General features: G+C 41.6%; 1 protein-coding gene across 1 annotated transcript in view; it reads left to right on the top strand.

Annotated features, from left to right (window-relative positions):
• stpg2 (sperm-tail PG-rich repeat containing 2) overlaps positions 1-18,453 on the top strand; it is a gene marked incomplete at both ends in the record, with an annotated part of 67,769 nt that overhangs the window by 12,964 nt on the left and 36,352 nt on the right. The window contains 4 exons of the mRNA XM_080004213.1: positions 251-358; positions 10,614-10,773; positions 11,658-11,821; positions 11,976-12,068. Of these exons, the coding sequence (XP_079860339.1) occupies positions 251-358; positions 10,614-10,773; positions 11,658-11,821; positions 11,976-12,068 (525 nt within the window). The remainder of the gene's footprint in view (positions 1-250; positions 359-10,613; positions 10,774-11,657; positions 11,822-11,975; positions 12,069-18,453) is intronic.

Below are 18,453 nucleotides of genomic sequence, written 5' to 3'. Positions count from 1 at the left end.
AATCGCTTTGTGGATTTGGAGAATCGTGACACCCCTAATAAGCACATACTGTATGTTGTTATGGAACTATTTCATTTGTAAATGTAGTGTATTCAAATGTGTAGTCTATTCCCTCTCACCGCTTTCATCTTTCTTCTCTCTTCATGTTGTGCTTCCCCGTTTTTTTGTGTTTTTTTTTTTTTTTTTTCATTCTGATGGTTTTTCATATTCAAATGAATACCAGGTTTCCCTTTATTTTTGACTCCCCCAGGGGGTTCCAGGTCCTGGGCAGTACCATATCAGAAGTCAGTTTGAGAAGCCTGAGACTCCCCATGGCAGGATTTCCATCAGTGGCCCTCCCTTCCTCTCTGACTCCAAGGTACTCTGCAGTGATGCACGTCTGTGCTAGTGTGCTACCTGAATCTTAAATGAAAGTGGTAATCCATAAGATTGTTTTGTTAAAAAAAAAAAATCCCATATTTGATGCTTGAATGATTTGATTCAGCTGGCACTTTATGAGAAACAGCCATTCAACGTATTAGCGTATTGCATGTGCGCCTCTATGTGCTGTTTACCTTGTTGGTGGCGGGGTCCGCCTTTCCTGGCAAGAATGCACTGATTCTTGTGCACAGCAGCCGTGGTGTATTTGATTAACCAGCGTAGCGAGTTGTGATCAATAAACTGTCGATATATCTAGGATATAATAGGATCAAAGATATCCAGCCACCTTACAGTAAGTGACCAAGAATAAAACAACAACAACTTGAATTCTGGGACCTGGGACCACCCAACACTGATGATTTTATGTATTGCCGTTTGAAAGGCTATAGCCTTTAATTATGTACAGTATATAGCAACTGAAGGTTGTCGCTTTGGTGACTTCTCTTCTCATTGGTTGGTGTTGATTACTTCTGATTTCAAAGTGGGGAACTCTTCCCCCGTCTCCTATAGTACTACTTCCAGGCTCCATTTTATTCACACAAGTGCAAAAGTGAATTGGCAGCTTCAGGTTGTGTGTAATTACATTACGCATTAAGGCCCTGATCGTGGTTTGTGGGATGGAATTGTTCATGCACACAAATATTGATTTAATGAGCCACAGGAAAAAGGGAGCTTAGCCTTAACCCCCCCTGCAGCTACATTCCTATACACCCAGTTATCCAATACTCCCGCTGATAAGAATCGCTTTAATGACGATCGACAGTGGCAAAAGGGAATTCAATTTACCATTTCATAGAGGAGAAAGAAATTTCCAAATGAATGTCTTAGATTAATTTATAGATCCAAGGTAGTGAGCCAGATGTGTGTTTAATTGATGTGCTGAGAGTGGACAGTGTCTTTAGAGGATGGTGAAGATTACTTTATTAAAGGACTTTGTGGAGGGAAGATAAAAGATATGAAAACTAATATTCTCAGAGACAACTGAGCTCCTCGAGTTGTCATGCCAACGCCCTTACACTGAACCTACGCACATATGAGGGATTTCTTAATTATCACTCTAAGACACGCACGCACGCATGCACGCACGCACGCACGCACACACACACATTCTTATACTAGCATCAAAGTGAGGACCCATGTTGCTGGTGCACCAAAAAATTGTCAATTCGGAGAGCGGTCCTCACAAGTATAATAACAGACACACAGACACACAGACACACAGACACACAGTGCATGTGTGTGTGATTCAGGCCTTTGACCTGGTTTTCCATGACCCCATGCTGTGTTAGTGCCTTGCTCAACCCTGTGAAGTCATCCCTGCCACCTGCCGAGGAGCTTCTGTGTGTGTGTGTGTGTGTGTGTGTGTGTGGGTGGGTGTGTGTGTGTGGGTGTGTGTGTGTGTGCGTGAGCGTGCACGGGCATCACAAACAATCTCTGCTCTGCAGATACAAACGATTGTTTCCTCAGAGCTGTGTCCCTGCGAGGCTGGTGCCGTCACAAGCGTGTACCCTGTTGATGTGTTGGAAGGAGGGGATGGGGGAGGGAGGACCAGAGCGAGGGAAGGAGGAAGGAAGGAAGAGATAAGAGGAACAGCTGGAATCCTCCACTCCACTCCACCGCCACCGCCACTACTTCCCCCATTTCCTAATTTCCCAGAATCAAAGCATCAATTCCACCACTTTATGAGACTGGGATGAAGATGCAGAGATTCCCCCCTGACATCTCTCCACCTCCCCTGCTTGTCCTCCCCTTTCTCCTTCCTCCTCTTCCATCCATCACCTCCTACTATTTACCCCTCTCTTCTCCTCGGCACTTTTTAGATTGTGTTTTTCCCCATTTTTCTTGTGTAATTCAATTCACTTTCTTCCAAAGATGTTTTTATTTTATTTTAATTTTTTTTATTTCGTCATTTTCCATTTTAAAAAACTTGTAAAGAATTTTCTCTCTTCCCACGCTAAGCCTCTATTCCCATCCTCTTCATCCAGCACTTCATAAGGTTAATCATCATGTTTCCATGAGACCCTTGGTAAAAAACAAATAAATGTAGGATAAACAAAGGGTATTCTAAAAACGCATTGTTAAGTGGCCAAAAACGTAAACCTTCCTCATATTCCTGATTTGTTTTCCAGTTCAATTTGTATTGATTGTTATTATGATTATTATGATTATTATGATTATTATGATTATTATGATTATTATTATTATTATTATTATTATTATTATTATTATTATTATTATTATCGGGCTTTCGGGCTATCGGGCTATCGGGCTAAAAATATCCGAAACACGACATTCCCAGTAAACAGAGACATAGTTGAGGTCTCGTTAGAACCAGGACATTTCAGACGTCTTGTCATTCGAGTTTGATCAATATCCATGTTCATTTAGAACACAAATTAGTAGGGCTGCAACGGATCACAAAACTCATGGTTCGGATGGTATCACGGTTTTGAGTCAGGGATTGGATCATTTTTCGGATCAGCAAATATAAAAAAATAAAAGGGGGCAAAAGACAAATTTACCTTTGCTTTCTACACCGCCTTCCAAATTATTATGCAAATTGGGTTTAAGTGTCATAAACATTTAATTTTTTGTTTTTCAATTAAACTCATGGATGGTGTTGTGTCTCAGGGCTCTTTGGATCACTGAAATCAATCTCAGACACCTGTGATAATTAGTTTGCCAGGTGAGCCCCATTAAAGGAAAACTACTCAAGAAGGACGTTCCACATTATTAAGCAGCCACAGGTTTCAAGCAACATGGGAAAGAAAAATGATCTCTCTGCTGCCGAAAAGTGTCAAATAGTGCAATGCCTTGGACAAGGTATGAAAACACAAGATATTTCACGAAAACTTAAGAAGAGATTGTGAAGAGATTTGTGGCTGATTCAGAGCACAGACGGGTTGGTGCAGATAAAGACATAATGAGGAAGGTTTCTGCCAGACAAATTAATCGGATTAAGAGAGCAGCTGCTAAAATGCCGTTACAGAGCAGCAAACAGGTATTTGAAGCTGCTGGTGCCTCTGGAGTCCCGCGAACCTCAAGGTGTAGGATCCTCCAGAGGCTTGCACTTGTGCATAAACCTACTATTGGGCCCCCCCTAACCAATGCTCACAAGCAGAAACGGTTGCAGTGGACCCAGAAATACATGAAGACTCATTTTCAAACAGTCTTGTTTACTGATGAGTGCCGTGCAACCCTGGATGGTCCAGATGGATGGAGTAGTGGATGGTTGGTGGATGGCCACCACGTCCCAACAAGGCTGCAACGTCAGCAAGGAGGTGGGAAGGAGTCATTTTTTGGGCTGGAATCATGGGGAGAGAGCTGGTAGGCCCCTTTAGGATCCCTGAAGGTGTGGAAATGACCTCGGCAAAGTATATAGAGTTTCTGACTGACCGCTTTCTTTCATGGTACAAAAAGAAGAACCGTGCCTTCCGTAGCAAAATCATCTTCATGCATGACAATGCACCATCTCATGCTGCAAAGAAAACCTCTGTGTCATTGGCTGCTATGGGCATAAAAGGAGAGAAACTCATGGTGTGGCCCCCATCCTCCTATGACCTCAACCCTATTGAGAACCTTTGGAGCATCCTCAAGCAAAATGAGGGTGGGAGGCAGTTGGCATCAAAACAGCAGCTCTGGGAGGCTTTTATTCTGACATCCTCCGAAGAAATTCAAGCAGAAACTCTTAAAAAACTCACAAGTTCAATGGATGCAAGAATTGTGAAGGTGATATCGAAGAAGGGTTCTATGTTAACCTGTAACTTGGCCTGTTAAGATGTTTTTGATTGACATAGCTTTTGATTTCAGTAAATATGACCTCCTCATGCTGCACATTCAACAAATGACCATTTTCAGTTCTTCACAACCTATAAATGTTTTGAAACTGTGTTGTGCACAATAATTTGGAACAGTGCATTTTGAGTTTTTATTTTTGAAAAAAATCCCGTTATCATTGGGAGGTTTGTTCAATAACATCTGAATTATACCCCAACGGTTGATGACTTGAAAATTATACTGACTATCATTTGCATAATAATTTGGAATGCGGTGTATTTATTCTATAAAAGAAACAAAGCAAGGTAGTTTTGCCCATGGTCTTAAATGAAAACAACATTTAAAATGTCCAATGTTTCAATAAAATCTTAAAATTCATAAAATACTGTATATTCAAAACTTAATTGTTAAATGAAAGTGCAATATGAGGCACGCTTCTTCTTTTGATGATTAGATTAGATCTGCCCCCAGTAACTAAATATAATTCCAGCATCATGTTCAATTTCTCACATTTATAACAAACCAAAATTTATCAAAATCAGTTCGGAATGAAGCAAGTTACAGTCGATTTTGTAGAGAAGTCTACATCTCTCAATACACCGTATTTTGTTTACTCGCGGATCTTGACCCCTCCAATATGGCGGATGAGCAGACGCATAGTGGCGGAGCACAGCAGCGGCCAGCTCATTCACCACATGGCGTAATGTAACAGCAACATAACGTGACGTACCGTGAACCAATCATTGCACTTCAGAGTGAAACACAGCACGCATCTGTCTCGTCTCTTCTTTTCACTGCAACTCTGCATCCAGATTTATGGAATTATCACTTTAAAAAGTACCAGCTGCAGTGGTTAAATTTGCAATTGATTCGTGGTTCGCATGAAAGCCGAACCGTAACTTTAACGGAAGTAGAAGAACGTTGAGACTATATAATTAGTTTCAGGAGCAAGCCCCTTTGTGACATCATCATCCCAAGTTAAGAACCCAGAAGCCGGAACCCAGAAGGGGTTTTTGCACCGCAGGAAATGGAAACTTTGGAGAAACTGACCTTTTCTTCTGTGTTCGCACTGCATGATCCAGGAACAATCGTAGCTCATAAAAAACTGTTCTTGCGCACACACACACGTGTGTGTGTGTGTGTGTGTGCGTGTGTGTGTGCATGCAAGCAGACATGCAGTGTTTAATCCATTTTAAATGGAACCGTGTTGTTAGGAATTTACACACGGAGTGATTTCCTTCCACTGAGTAGACATGTTCTGATTTTTAGGATAGAGCGTTGTCGTCAGACCGATAGCTAATGTGTTCTGAGATTGAGGATAAAGTAATAACACGTAACAAGTGTATCGCCTTGTAGTAGTAATTCTGCGTGTCACCAGGACTCGGAAAACTCTGATGTATTGCTGATGTACTACACGCTGATGTAAAAACCAGCAACAGCACGAACTTATGCTACGTTCAATGGGAACTCTAAAATTTGTAATTGGTGTCGATACTGGACCCTATGTATTGCTTCCTATCATTAGGGGTCCAGCCCACAGGGCTAAAACACACCTAAAACCTTATTGTAATTGTGTGGCAGCCCCTTATTGTTATTGTAAGGAAAAATAACCCAAAATTCAGGGAATTTTGAAGCCTAAAACTATCTGGAAAACCAACTTTTGCATAACACACAAACACGGTTGATATCTTGTTTGAACCTGGCTGTCACAACGACCTTGATCCAAAACGACGACAAGTTTGATCCAAAACGATCCACATACTGAGCAGGTACTAGTGAAAAACTGACAAGAAGTTGAGCGATTTTAAGACTGACGTGCCAGGACACCAGTCTGAAAAATGTTGAACCTGGCTAAAACGATCTAAAACACATACTTCGGCATAAGCTAGAAACACGGTTAAGGTGTCGTTTAAATCGATCTATAACATGGATCTCATGGTTTAAATTTCATCTAAATCGATCCACATACGGAGCAGATATTAGTGAAAGGCCAAACAAATTTGACCCAAAATATTCAGTTGGTCTTGGTTAACTGATATGTCACATGACCGTATGTTAATGTATGTGACAAATAACCCCTCGAACTTGAACTTGAACTTGAACACGTCGTTCGAAATTGAACAAGATGAGATTTACAGTAAGACGCTTTATGACATCATATTATTTACTATAAAAGTACAAATTCCAATTGAGAATTGCCAGTTGGACCCTGTCTATAGGGCAGGGTTGAATGGGTCCCTGTATAGTCTTTAGAAATGACCAAACTATCGATTTACATGTATATTTATATAACTTCTTACTTGGTAGATGTCAGTCGATCTGTTCGATTGATATTTTAAATCCGTGGTCACATTACTTTGCTGGATTAATGAAAAAAATAATGGGAAATAATCTATGAAATGTTGACTGAGCGTCCCTCGAAAAAATAATGTAAAACTTGTTGAAGAAATTCTTCTGCAATCATCGTTGAGGTTAATCTGCCCGCTAAAAGAAAACAAAAACAGAATGTTCAAGATGATTTATTCTGCAGAATAAAGAGAGAGGTTCAGTACTGCTCCAAAGCAGTGTTCTGACCAGTCTGATCTTATTTCTGGTCAAGAGGGCTTTACACAACAACAGAGGGTGTGGCTTGGGTCAGAAGTCATTTACAAGTCTGTGTCCCTCAACTGTCTCCCTGGATGACAACCTCAAACAGTCAATTCACAGGAACTTGTAAATGACCTGGGAGAGGCGGATCACAATCCCTTACAAATGCACCTCCAGGCTCCCCTGTGGTTATTCTTCATCTCCATACAAGGTAAACAGGACGAAATGTGATCTGGTTCTTCCATGGTAGAATTGACATTGTAGAGAGAAAGAACATTTCTCTTTACATAAAGTTGGGGGGTTCCTGGGAAAACAGAGACAATGTTTTAAAAAAAAAAAAAACCTCTCTGGAGATGGAGGCCTTTGTCCTCATTCAAAATAGTTGATCGTAAGCATTTTTCTCTCACAGGCTCAATGAGGGGGTTAAAATCCAAGGTGGCGTCGGAAAAATTTAAGCCGTGAAATGGTACCCGCAGAAATACTACTGAAAATCGAAGACAATAAAGAAGCCATTGTTCAAAAAAAATCCAGTCGTCAAAGTCAGTCCCAATATAAAAAAAAAAAAAGTACTGAAGAAACGAGAGGCGCAACCAGGAGATGACAGACTAGGGGGAATCCATGCTGCCTTCAAGTTAACTTGGAACTTTGTGCTGCGTTTTAGAGAACCCAGGTAACTGTAAAAGGCACCCAACACGACTAGTCTGGACCCTGTGTATTGCTGCCTGCAGCTATATTTATTATTATTATTATTATTATTATTATTATTATTATTATTTTATGATTTTTAAAGAGACACTGAAAAGGGGAGCAATACAACCGTTATAAATTCACAAATTCATACCCGGCACAATGCAAAGTGGCCCCACAACGTCTGTCTTTGTTTCAGGCAATTTCGGGGTAAAAACGCCCTCTGTGCAATCAGTGTAGCTTAAACGCGGCCAGTGTCCTGACAGCGCACGTCCGGCACTATAAATTCAGCCTTTTTAATGAGGCCTTTTTAGCTTGTTTTTATCCCGAGACCCGCTGACACCCGCCTCAGCTCCCTTCTCCTCTGGTGCTGCCTCCGCTTTCTTCCTGGTCTCCTACAATTCTACCGCTCTGCCTCTGTGAGGGAGCGAGCCAGAGGCAGTGATGTTATGTCTGACACCCAAGCTCCAATCCATGTATCAAGCTTGCCAGCGATTTCCACTGAACCACTGCTTTGGAGCTTGCTTTCATAGGCAAATTACGACCTAAACCATGACGGCCAAAGCGGTTACATAAATGGTCGGTCTCTCCCCACTGCACTCCATAATAAGAAATGCAAAATTAGCTCAATATATATACACCGATCAGCCACAACATCAAAACCACTGACAGGTGAAGTGAATAACTTTGCTCATCTCGTTCCAATGGCACCTGTCAAGGGGTGTGATGGATGAGGCAGCAAGTGAACAGTCAGTTGTTAAAGTGGATGTGTTGGAAGCAGGAAAAATGGTCAAGCGTAAGGATCTGAGCGACTTTGGCAAGGACCAAATTGTGATGGATAGAAGACTGGGTCAGAGCATCTCCTAAACAACAGTTCTTGTGGGGTGTTCCTGGTATGCAGTGGGTAGTGCCTACCAAAAGTTGTCCAGGGAAGGACAACCGGTGAACCGGTGACAGGGTCACATGCGCCCATGGGCTCATTGATGCGTGGTGGGAGTTAAGTGTAGCCCGTCTGGTCCGTTCCCACAGAAGAGCTACTGTCGCACAAATAGCTGAAAAAGTTAATGCTGCTATGAGACAAAGGTGTCAGAACCACCAAAAGCGCATTCAATGGGCATGTGAGCGTCAGAACTGGATCATGGAGCAATGGAAGAAGATGCTAGTGTTTTAGTGGTGGTTTTAATGTTGTGCCTGATGGGTGGGTGTGTGTGTGTGTGTGTGTGTGTGTGTGTGTGTGTGTGTGTGTGTGTGTGTGTGTGTGTGTGTGTGTGTGTGTGTGTGTGTGTGTGTGTGTGTGTGTGTGTGTGTGTGTGTGTGTGTGTGTGTAAATAACTAAAGTATAAATAAATAAAGTAAATGTATGTATGTGTATATATATATATATATATATGTGTGTGTGTGTATATATATATATATATATATATATATATATATATAAATATATAAATTATTTTTAAATAAAATAAAAAATGCTAGTCAATAAACAAGCATGACTAGTTGACATGGGGGGGAAACAGAGTCTGGACGCACCATTTGGAAGGGCAAAGTCTTGTCCTCTACACCATACACACCAATCAGTTGACACAGTTCATATCACTCAGATTACGTCATGTTTGTTGTGTTACATTCATTGCACCAGCAGATGTCCCCCAGGAGCACTGTGAATGTAGCTTCGAGGAGTGAACCAATTTTCAGGTTCAAAAAGCTTCAACGCTTCAGAAAGCCTCGTTGCGCCACCACTAGCCACATATAAGACACAAGAGTCGCAGGTAGAAAATGCAAAGAATTGCGGTTTATTTACTAAAAAAAATATTTACAACTAAGGATGGGTTCACAGATCAAACTGCAGGAGAACAGTTGCTCAGTGTATAAATAAAAAACAAAAGGTCAAAGGAACTTCAACAGGGTTTAACATAAAGAAGACTAGACGCACCAAAAGGACAACACAGGAGGGGATGTACGGACAGTGCGAGGAAAAATGGCAACAAATGATTAATACTGATTAACACTTTATACTATATAACGGGGGATTAAAAAGAACGTAAGAAAAAACCTTAAATACTGGCAAAATAATTACCAAACCCTTTAATCTATCTAAGAGTATTCATTATCACATGTTTTAGCCTTGCGTATGTGCATGTGTGAATGTAATGTGTAAAAACGGATTCCATAATTAGGGAAACTGATGAGGGTTGAAACCCTTTTTTTCCTCTTCACTTCCCCATCTTCCCCTCTTCCCTCTCTCTCCTAAGTGCTCGATAATTCAGCTGTGCACCACTAAAACTTTTTTTTTTTTTTTTTTTTAACTCCCTCTAATCGTTTTTCAGCATGCTGCCCCTTGTCTTAATGGCGGCTTCAAATTGATGGCTGGCATGGGGGGGCGTCTTTGACATCCGTCCTGTAACCTTGTCATGCTCTCGCTCAACCCGCCATCCTCAGGGTGGATATGTCACAGTGGGTAGGGTAGTGGGTTGGAGTTCAACTTCAACTGGGTTAGAGTTCAACTTGGGCTTCGAACTTAGGGTTCAAAGCCCAACAGTGAAATGGGTGTTTATTTCCCCCCACTTCCCTGAATAGTGGATCATGGAGTCACACCCATTTATTCAGCTAGAATCCCAACAGGAAGTAGGAGGGGTGCAAATCCCACCCATAGCTGTTCTACATATATATTCAGGTACATATTTTGTACACACACACATACACACACAGTACTGTGTGTATATATATATATATACACATATATACACACACACACACACACACATTTTTTTTATGATAGCATAGTATGCATAGTATGTATGATAGCATCTTGAATCTTTAGCTGGTACTTATCGTTTCATTCCCATTATCATTTTGCCGTCACTCACCATTTTGTTTTGCTTTTCTCCCTTTTGTTCTCAATTGATTTAAAATGTGTTGTTTTATATTGATTTGAATTCATGACACCACCGATTCAAAAAAAATGTTGGTGCATTTTTTTCTCCCTTAGAATGTTCTATGTGAACAATTTTTTTATGATATGAAAAGATGAATAGTAATAGTGCAGTCGATATTGCACAATTGTAAACAACAGTAGCTGTAATAGTACACTAAGAATATAAATGACATTATTTCTCTCCCCCTCCGTCTTCTCCCTATATAAAAGGTTCAGTGTAGTGAGGGAGGTGGCGCCCCCTGTTGGCGCGTACAACGACCCGCGCTGTGCCCTGGAGCTGCTGAGGAAAGCCACCGGAGCCAAGAGAAGCCCCTTCGGCGTCACGGCCGTGCGCTTCACCCCCGACCACCTGAAGCACGCCACGCCAGGTCAGAGGGACACAATGTGTGTGTGTGTGGGGGGGGGGGGGGGTCCATTGAAGGTGGCGAAGTGAACACTTTTGCACTTCACTTGCATACACACGCGTCTTTTTTATTTTACCATCACACAAAACCAGTGAATGCATAATCATGCCCACCGATCCCCTAATCTTAAACTATGACAGTCAAATGGCTTTTTTCAATACTGTAGGTCCAATCTCCATTCTGGGGTTGATTATAATATCAGTTTAAACAACATCCTTCACAGTTTCTGCTCATTGTGCTGAGCTTGACGGGGAATTTTGTCTTTCTCTTTGCCTCTTGGGCTGATAATACGGTATTGATCTCAGGGAATATATCCTGCTATGAAGGAATTTGACGTTCATTAGGTTTATTTTTCACAGTTTTACAACATCCCCGACATCATGTTGGGGATGTTGTCAGTAAGAAGAAAGTTAGTAAAAATGGGAGGAATCAATACGGGTGGAGCACAAGGAACTTTAAGATCTCCATCCTTTAATATATAATGTTTGTGTGTGTTTTGTGTGTGTGTGTGTGTGTGTGTGTGTGTGTGTGTGTGTGTGGGTGTGTGTGTGTGTGTGTAAATAACATGACTCTCTGTACAGAACTTCTATCCCCACAACCATCAGACAGGAGGGTGATATTTATGGAAGTTGATTGAGAGCAGTAGAGGGGAGGGACATTGATCTTTTAAGTTGGAGAACAGCAGACTCATGCTGCTCCATTAAGATTTCACTTAAATTTGATATTTGGAAGAACTGTGAAGGTAATAAAACACCCAACACCTTTCCTTCACAACCTATATTTTGCCTCAGTTTTTTGCTTCACCCACAACAACAATTACAACAGCAACTGCTGCTTGTGGTATTCAGGTCCGGGGTCCTACAATGTGTTTGACTGCGGTTTGGCCCAGGAGAGTTTGAAGAAAGCCGTTCGTGGGCGATCCGGGAAGGGAGGTTTCGGCTCCTCTGCCCAACGCACCTCCATCTTCCACAGCCCCGAGGACATGCAGGCCCCTGGTCCTGGACACTATCTGGTAGGGAGACGGCCTGTCTGTCTGCGTGCTGTGTGTTCATAATAATAATTCTGTGTGTGTGTGTGTGTGTGTGTGTGTGTGTGTGTGTGTGTGTGTGTGTGTGTGTGTGTGTGTGTGTGCGTGCGTGCATGCGCGTGTGTGTGTCTCTCATCAGGTGGAAAAGAAGATGGAGGAGCCTTATAAAAATCAGCAGACGGCAGCTTTCAAATCAGCCACAGAGCGTCTGGCGGCATCGCTGCTGGCGACAGTAAGACTCCATCTCTGCACCACCTCTCTGTCCTTGTCTGCCTCAGAAACATCTATGTTTAAAACAAGGGGGGAAAAATACCACATTTAGAAAGAAAACATTTTACTTGATTTCTTAAAAAATTCTGTAAAAAATAAAGATCAGACAACACAAATCCTGGAGGTACAGCAGCATAAGTTTGCTTGAGTCATGTCCATAAAATAGATAATAATGACATAAAACAATATATGTACACGTATAAACAGAAGTCTCTGAAAATGTATAATCTTATAAAACATTCCACATAAGAAAGTGTCTCAAAATCAATTTTTTTTTTCAGAGTAGAGAGAATCAAATACAAGTTCTCTTCTATTTTCCGAAATTATGTAAAGTGAAATGATCAAAAATAAAAATCATCAATCATCAAATATAGTTAAGTCTTTATTCCCAAAGCTTTTTGGGAATAATGTTTTTTGTAATTTGTTTAAACTACGTTTTTGCAGTATGTGGCACAGGCCAACTCCTTCACTTTCCTTGCCTTGCCATCATTCTTTTCTATTTTCTGCACTAACAAATTGCTGTTGTCTGTTGTCTGGCCACAAAAACAAAAAAATAAAGCCAAATCTACTTTCCAGAAGAATCTTTCCAGAAGAAATAAACACTCACTCAACTTTCCTCCATTTTTGAAATGAAGTCATCACAGCGGTAGCATCTGACCCACTGAGAGTTATGTTTCGAGCAATTACATTTATTTGGGTGTCCCTTCTCTCCCGCTTTTCTTTCTTTTGCCTCCTTTCCTCCTGCTGGGTTTTCTAAATAGAGCCTAACTTTGGTTCTTGAGGTTCCTTCATCAATTATAATATTTTATACTTTATTATCTCATTACAATTTCAAAGTATTCAGAATTAGGGGGGCGGGGGGCGGGGTGGTGGTGTGTGTGTATAAAGGCACTATTGACAACATTCTACTTTCTTTGGATATCCAGCAGTAGTTCTGTTTCGTAGTGGTAAAGGCCATACTTTTATTTTGAAATAGGGAAGAGTAACCAACGGGTATAAAGACGTAGCATTTCTTGTCTCAGAAATTAAAATCTTGTCTCAGAGATTAAAATCTTGTGAGATTGTTACTGCAATCTCCTCATATTGGTTTTCGTGTCTTCACGGATAGAACTCAAATTCTATGCTCACTTTGTCTACTCTGTAACGGTTATTAAAAGTGAAACTAATCAAGTACTGAATTGAATTGTAACAGTATTCTAATGTGTGTAACTACACCCTCATCAAAGCAGCGAATGTTGCATTGAGTGTGCGAGGTTTGATTTTCCTGCTGGGGATCAGGACATTGCCACAGGGAATGCTGAAAACCCTATAAATTAAGGGATTATTATATATTGCTCATAAAGTAATCTTGCCCCCACTGTACCAGATTGAATTAATTTTTTTTTACTTTTTCCGGGACCATGTGTCTACTCGTACAATCCCATTTTTAATAGAATTTTGGGGGGGGGGGGGGGTTTCTAATCCGGTGATCCATGATGTCCATATCGTGAGCCACTGTAAATGTAAGACATTGGAAAAGTAGGTTCCGTGCTCAAAAATCATGTTTCCTTACACGTGGCTAGAAATATATAGCGTCTTTTTTTCTGCATACTAATAAAGTGTTAAAGTTGTCTAGAAACTATGTTTCTGCAGACCTGCCAACCTGCATGCATTTTGTTTAGCAAACACACATTTCTTGGTCAAAATACGCTGGTATGAAATGCAGCTGAAACTGCACAAAAAAAATATATATATTTTGTACTTTTAATTACGGAAAAAACAATCAATACAAGTAAGGGGAGTAATAATCAAGAACAGAAATGGGATGTTATAAAACGTATAAAACGTGAGATACACCGATCGATTGGCCGGTGACCGGAATCTGCCTGTTTTCAGCTTGATCGATATTATTGTTCCATAATGAATAGTGAACAATAATATAGTCAAAATCAGCAATCTCACTTGTGGGCGTCTTTACCCACATGTACGTGTTTAGGGAGGGAGATGGAGTCTTTCTGGCAGTGGGGCACCCACATGGCGAGAGTTTTTATTAATAATCATAAACAAAAAGCCTTGCTGGCCAAAATGGGAACGTAAAATGAATCATCAGTGAATAATCTCCTTCGCCGCGTTCTGGTCTGCAGGCGTTTCCGCGACCTGGATCACGCGATCCCCGCTGCAAGACAAAAGAACAAATAAGAACGCTCTACGAGCCGGGTCTGACCAATTAGCGCGAATGAGGCTGATTAGATGGAACCAGTACAGCTGTGCCGCGGCGTGAAGAAGCCAGCGCTGTCACCTGCAGACCGTGGTTTATACCCTCAACGCCGACTTAGGCCGGGGAGCCGTCCAGCCACCAGCCCACCCCCCCGAGGGCGGGAGAGGAAGTCTGCCACCACCATCTGCGCCCCCGGCCTATGGACCACCTTGAACTTAAAGGGCTGAAGAGCCAGGTAGCAATGGGTGATCCGCACATTGGTATCCTTCATGCGGCGGAGCCACTGCAGCGAGAACATAGGGTGAAAGGCCACCACAGGAGGTAGTACTGGAGGGGGCCCGCCTGCCGACTCGATGTCCAGGCCCTGCTTCTCCTCGCCGCTGTACCTGGACTCCCGCTAAAAGAGCTTCCGACTGATGTACGGCACCGGCCAGTCGGAGCCCTCCGCCTGCTGGGACAACACTGCCCCAAGCCCTCTGTCCGACGCGTTGGTCTGCAAGCAGAAAGCGATAGAATAGTTAGGTGTACACAGAACTGGCTTCCCACAGAGAGCTGATTTTACCTTATCAAAAGCCTGCTGGCACTTCTCCGTCCACTGGACCGGAGCTGACACAACTTTCATAGGTGAATCAGACAAAGGGCAAGTCAGCTCCGAAAAGTCAGAGAGGAACCTCCTATAGTAACCTGCAAGCTCTAAGAACTGCTTTGCTTCTTTTTTTAGTTTTGGGCCTCGGACTGTTCGCGGTGCTATTATCCATGTGGGGTCGGACAAGTCCTCCACCAAAGTGGTACCCAAGATAAGTACCTCCCTCTGCCCAACCGCACACTTCTTACAGTTGGCAGTGAGCACCACCCCCCTCAGGGACTTGAGCATTCCGCCCAAGTCATGCTGCATGTGCCGCCCCCAGCTGCCACTATGAATAATTACGTAATCTAAGTAGGCGGTGGCGTATGCCGCGTGCGGTCTAACAGCCCGATGGGGTCCATACAGAGTCTTCCGAACCGAGCCTCAACTAGGGGAAGGGGCCTCAATGGTGCGGTTGGTGTAGCCAGACACCGGTACAGCTGTAGCCGGTACAGCTGCGCCGCGGCGGGAAGAAGCCAGTACAGTCACCTGCAGACCGTGGCTTAACCATACCCCCCTCGTCTGCCACATCACTATTGTGGTAACTGAAAATTGCAGCGGTAGTCCGTATTTGTCTTTGACGTAAAGAAGAAATATGTGACCAAATGATAAGAAATGTTGGACTCAATATGATCGGAGGACAATGTAAAAAGTAATTGAATAGTCTATGCTTTATAATGAACATACAATTGAATAAAAATCAGAATCGGCCAGAATTAGTCAGCAGGTCAGACATCGGCCAAGATGGTCCAAGAAAATTGCAGTCGGCGCATCTCTGGTTGGTAAACACGTTTGGTAACTTTATGAGATGATGCATTTCAAGGAGCGTATCGTAATGAGATAAATTAGTGTACTGTTTTATAGTTATGCTGTGTTCCATTAACCTCGGATGTCGGAGCTGGGAATGATATCGCACTCGAGTTGAAACGCGTTCCAGTACAAGTCGGAAAACCAAGATAGACGGCTCCTTCGTTGTGCTTGGTCTTTCGGAATACAGACTAGCAAACTACATATACAAACTACAGAACAAATTTGGGAATGGAGTGCTCCTCCTCTCGGGTCTATGAACCTGTACATGTTCATTACCAAATAGATTTAATAAAAAGAAAAAAAATGTTAACGTCACAGCCTTTAATACTTCTTTAACTTATTGTTTATGCGCGGAGCAGCCGTTTTGGATTTTGAGGTTGGGGTTGGTGAGGGTCCTCCGACTTTCACAGTCGAAAATCCGACCTGAGGGGACGTTCCAGTTGAAATTTCCGACTGGTAACTTGGAAATTTCGACTTCCCAGTTCAAATGGAACGCGTCATAAGCCGTAGTAGCTCACATACGATGAAGCCTCGTTACGAGATGGCTACGGTGTGAATAACTGATGGAGTACTTTAGCTGCAGTAATGGTACGTTCCATTCACCTAAGAAGTCGGAGCTGAGAATGACGTCTCACCTGAGTTGACCACGTTCCAGTACAACAAGTTGGAAAACAGGTTAAAATTTCTGTCTGGGAGCTCAGAAATTCTGACTTCTCAAACGCCACGCAGACTCCCTGTTACACTATTGTGGTACTCAAAAAAAATTCCCACGTTTGGCAGGTCTGCTTCTGCCTTTGAAGGGAAGTTTTTCCAATTGAACAACGTAGATATTACAAAGTGCTCGATCGTCCAAGATCAGATTATGTAAATGTTGCGTGCTAGAGGAACTACAATGGCATTTTAGTATTCATCATAAAATACATATTCACATTTATCTATTCCCGTTAAGTTATTTATTTGCTCTCACTATGGTTATCTAAGTAACTTATCTTTCAGCTGAATCACTTTGTAAATCAATACTAATGGCCCTGCAGTGCTCTAAACTATGCAGATTGAGAGGAACAGAGGAAGAGCGAGGAAGAGGGAAAGATAATAAGGTCTATACATATAAATAATATATCACCTTTCTCTAATATGTTTGTGAAAAAGCAAGAACTCTGTGAAATAACATCCCAAAATGATCTTTTAGAACGTTTGCTCTGTTCTGTTACGTCTACCGCTATATACTGTACTTCACTATACAAAGCTGTACCATACTATTCTGTTTTACTATAAAATACTATTCTGTCGTAGTATACTGTACTATAGTGTACTGTACTGTTCTATACAAATCCATACTATAGTATACTGTACTTTACTTTACTTCTTCATACAATATACAGTATACTGTGGTATACTGTACAATATTATACTATTCTGAACTACAGTATATTATGACATACTGTTCTGTACTATAGTATACTACACTGTCCCATACTATCCTGTACTGTAGTATAGTACACTGCACTATAGTATTCTATACTATAGCATGCTATTGTAGTCTATATTATAATGTTACTATTATACAATATGTAATTTTATATTTATACTATGATACTATACTTTAACATACTATACTATGGTATACTATATTGTACTATTCTAAACTATACTGTAATATACTATTCTGTGCTATGGGTTCCTATACTATAGTATACTGTATTCTACTTTCCTGTACTATAATATACTGTGCTATCCTATACCAATATACAGTATACTAACCATACTGTACTGTACTACTAAGCTACTATACTATGCTGTTCGAGCATGAGATTGTTTTAAGTGGTTCTTGTTCTCAGATATATCCAGTATCCATATTTTAGGAAGCTGTGGTAGGCACTTAGAGCTGCCCCACCCCCCAAAAAGAGCCCGTGGCAGCCTTGCTTGCCAACGCTGGCTGAAAACAAGCAAAATTAGCAGAACAGCGCCGGCGTCTATATGATAATAACCAGCATAATATAATATTTGGCCAAACATCACAGCACAGATCTCAAAATATTCAATGATGGGTCTCTTACAGTAGGCTGTGTTCACACTGCAGGCCAAAGTGGCCCAAATCCGATTTTTTTTCTTCTCATATGTGACTCAGATCTGTTTTTTCATGACAGTGGGAACAGCCAAATTACATGGAAATTGATCTTTTCAATTTGGAATTGGGCCACTTTCATATCTGGTCCTCAATAGGTTATGTGACTTTTAAATAAACCAGTACCTCTGTGTTTTGAGAATTAACTCAGGATTCCGCCTCCGACTTTGGGCAACCCCACCCGCACCCCAGCACCCACACCGCGGCCGCCCGCCACCTATACAGCGGGGGGAGGGACAGCTTCATGGCGACAAGGAAAGTTGGGCAGGTTTCAACTTTATGCAAATGAGCAGCACAGAACGCTGGCCGGTCTTTGGAAAATGGACACTCAGACAACTGCATTGTTCCTATATTTTTTTATGAAAAACATCAAAAAATGTCAAATATTTTTTTTTATTTTAAGGGACGGATGGCAAGATTATTTACTCAATTCTTTTTAAAGGTTATTTATTTTGCCAATTACAAATTACTTAATTTAAAACAAGAAAACACGGTACCATCTATCTACATAATGTATATTAAATATGGAAAAGGAGAGAGGTTTGAAATGTTTGGCGCACACACAAGCGCCAATCGATTTTGAGCCGACA

This window comes from Zeus faber (assembly GCF_960531495.2).
Source record: "Zeus faber genome assembly, chromosome: 7".
Lineage (NCBI taxonomy): Eukaryota > Metazoa > Chordata > Actinopteri > Zeiformes > Zeidae > Zeus > Zeus faber.
This window is presented reverse-complemented; position numbering and strand designations above follow the sequence as displayed.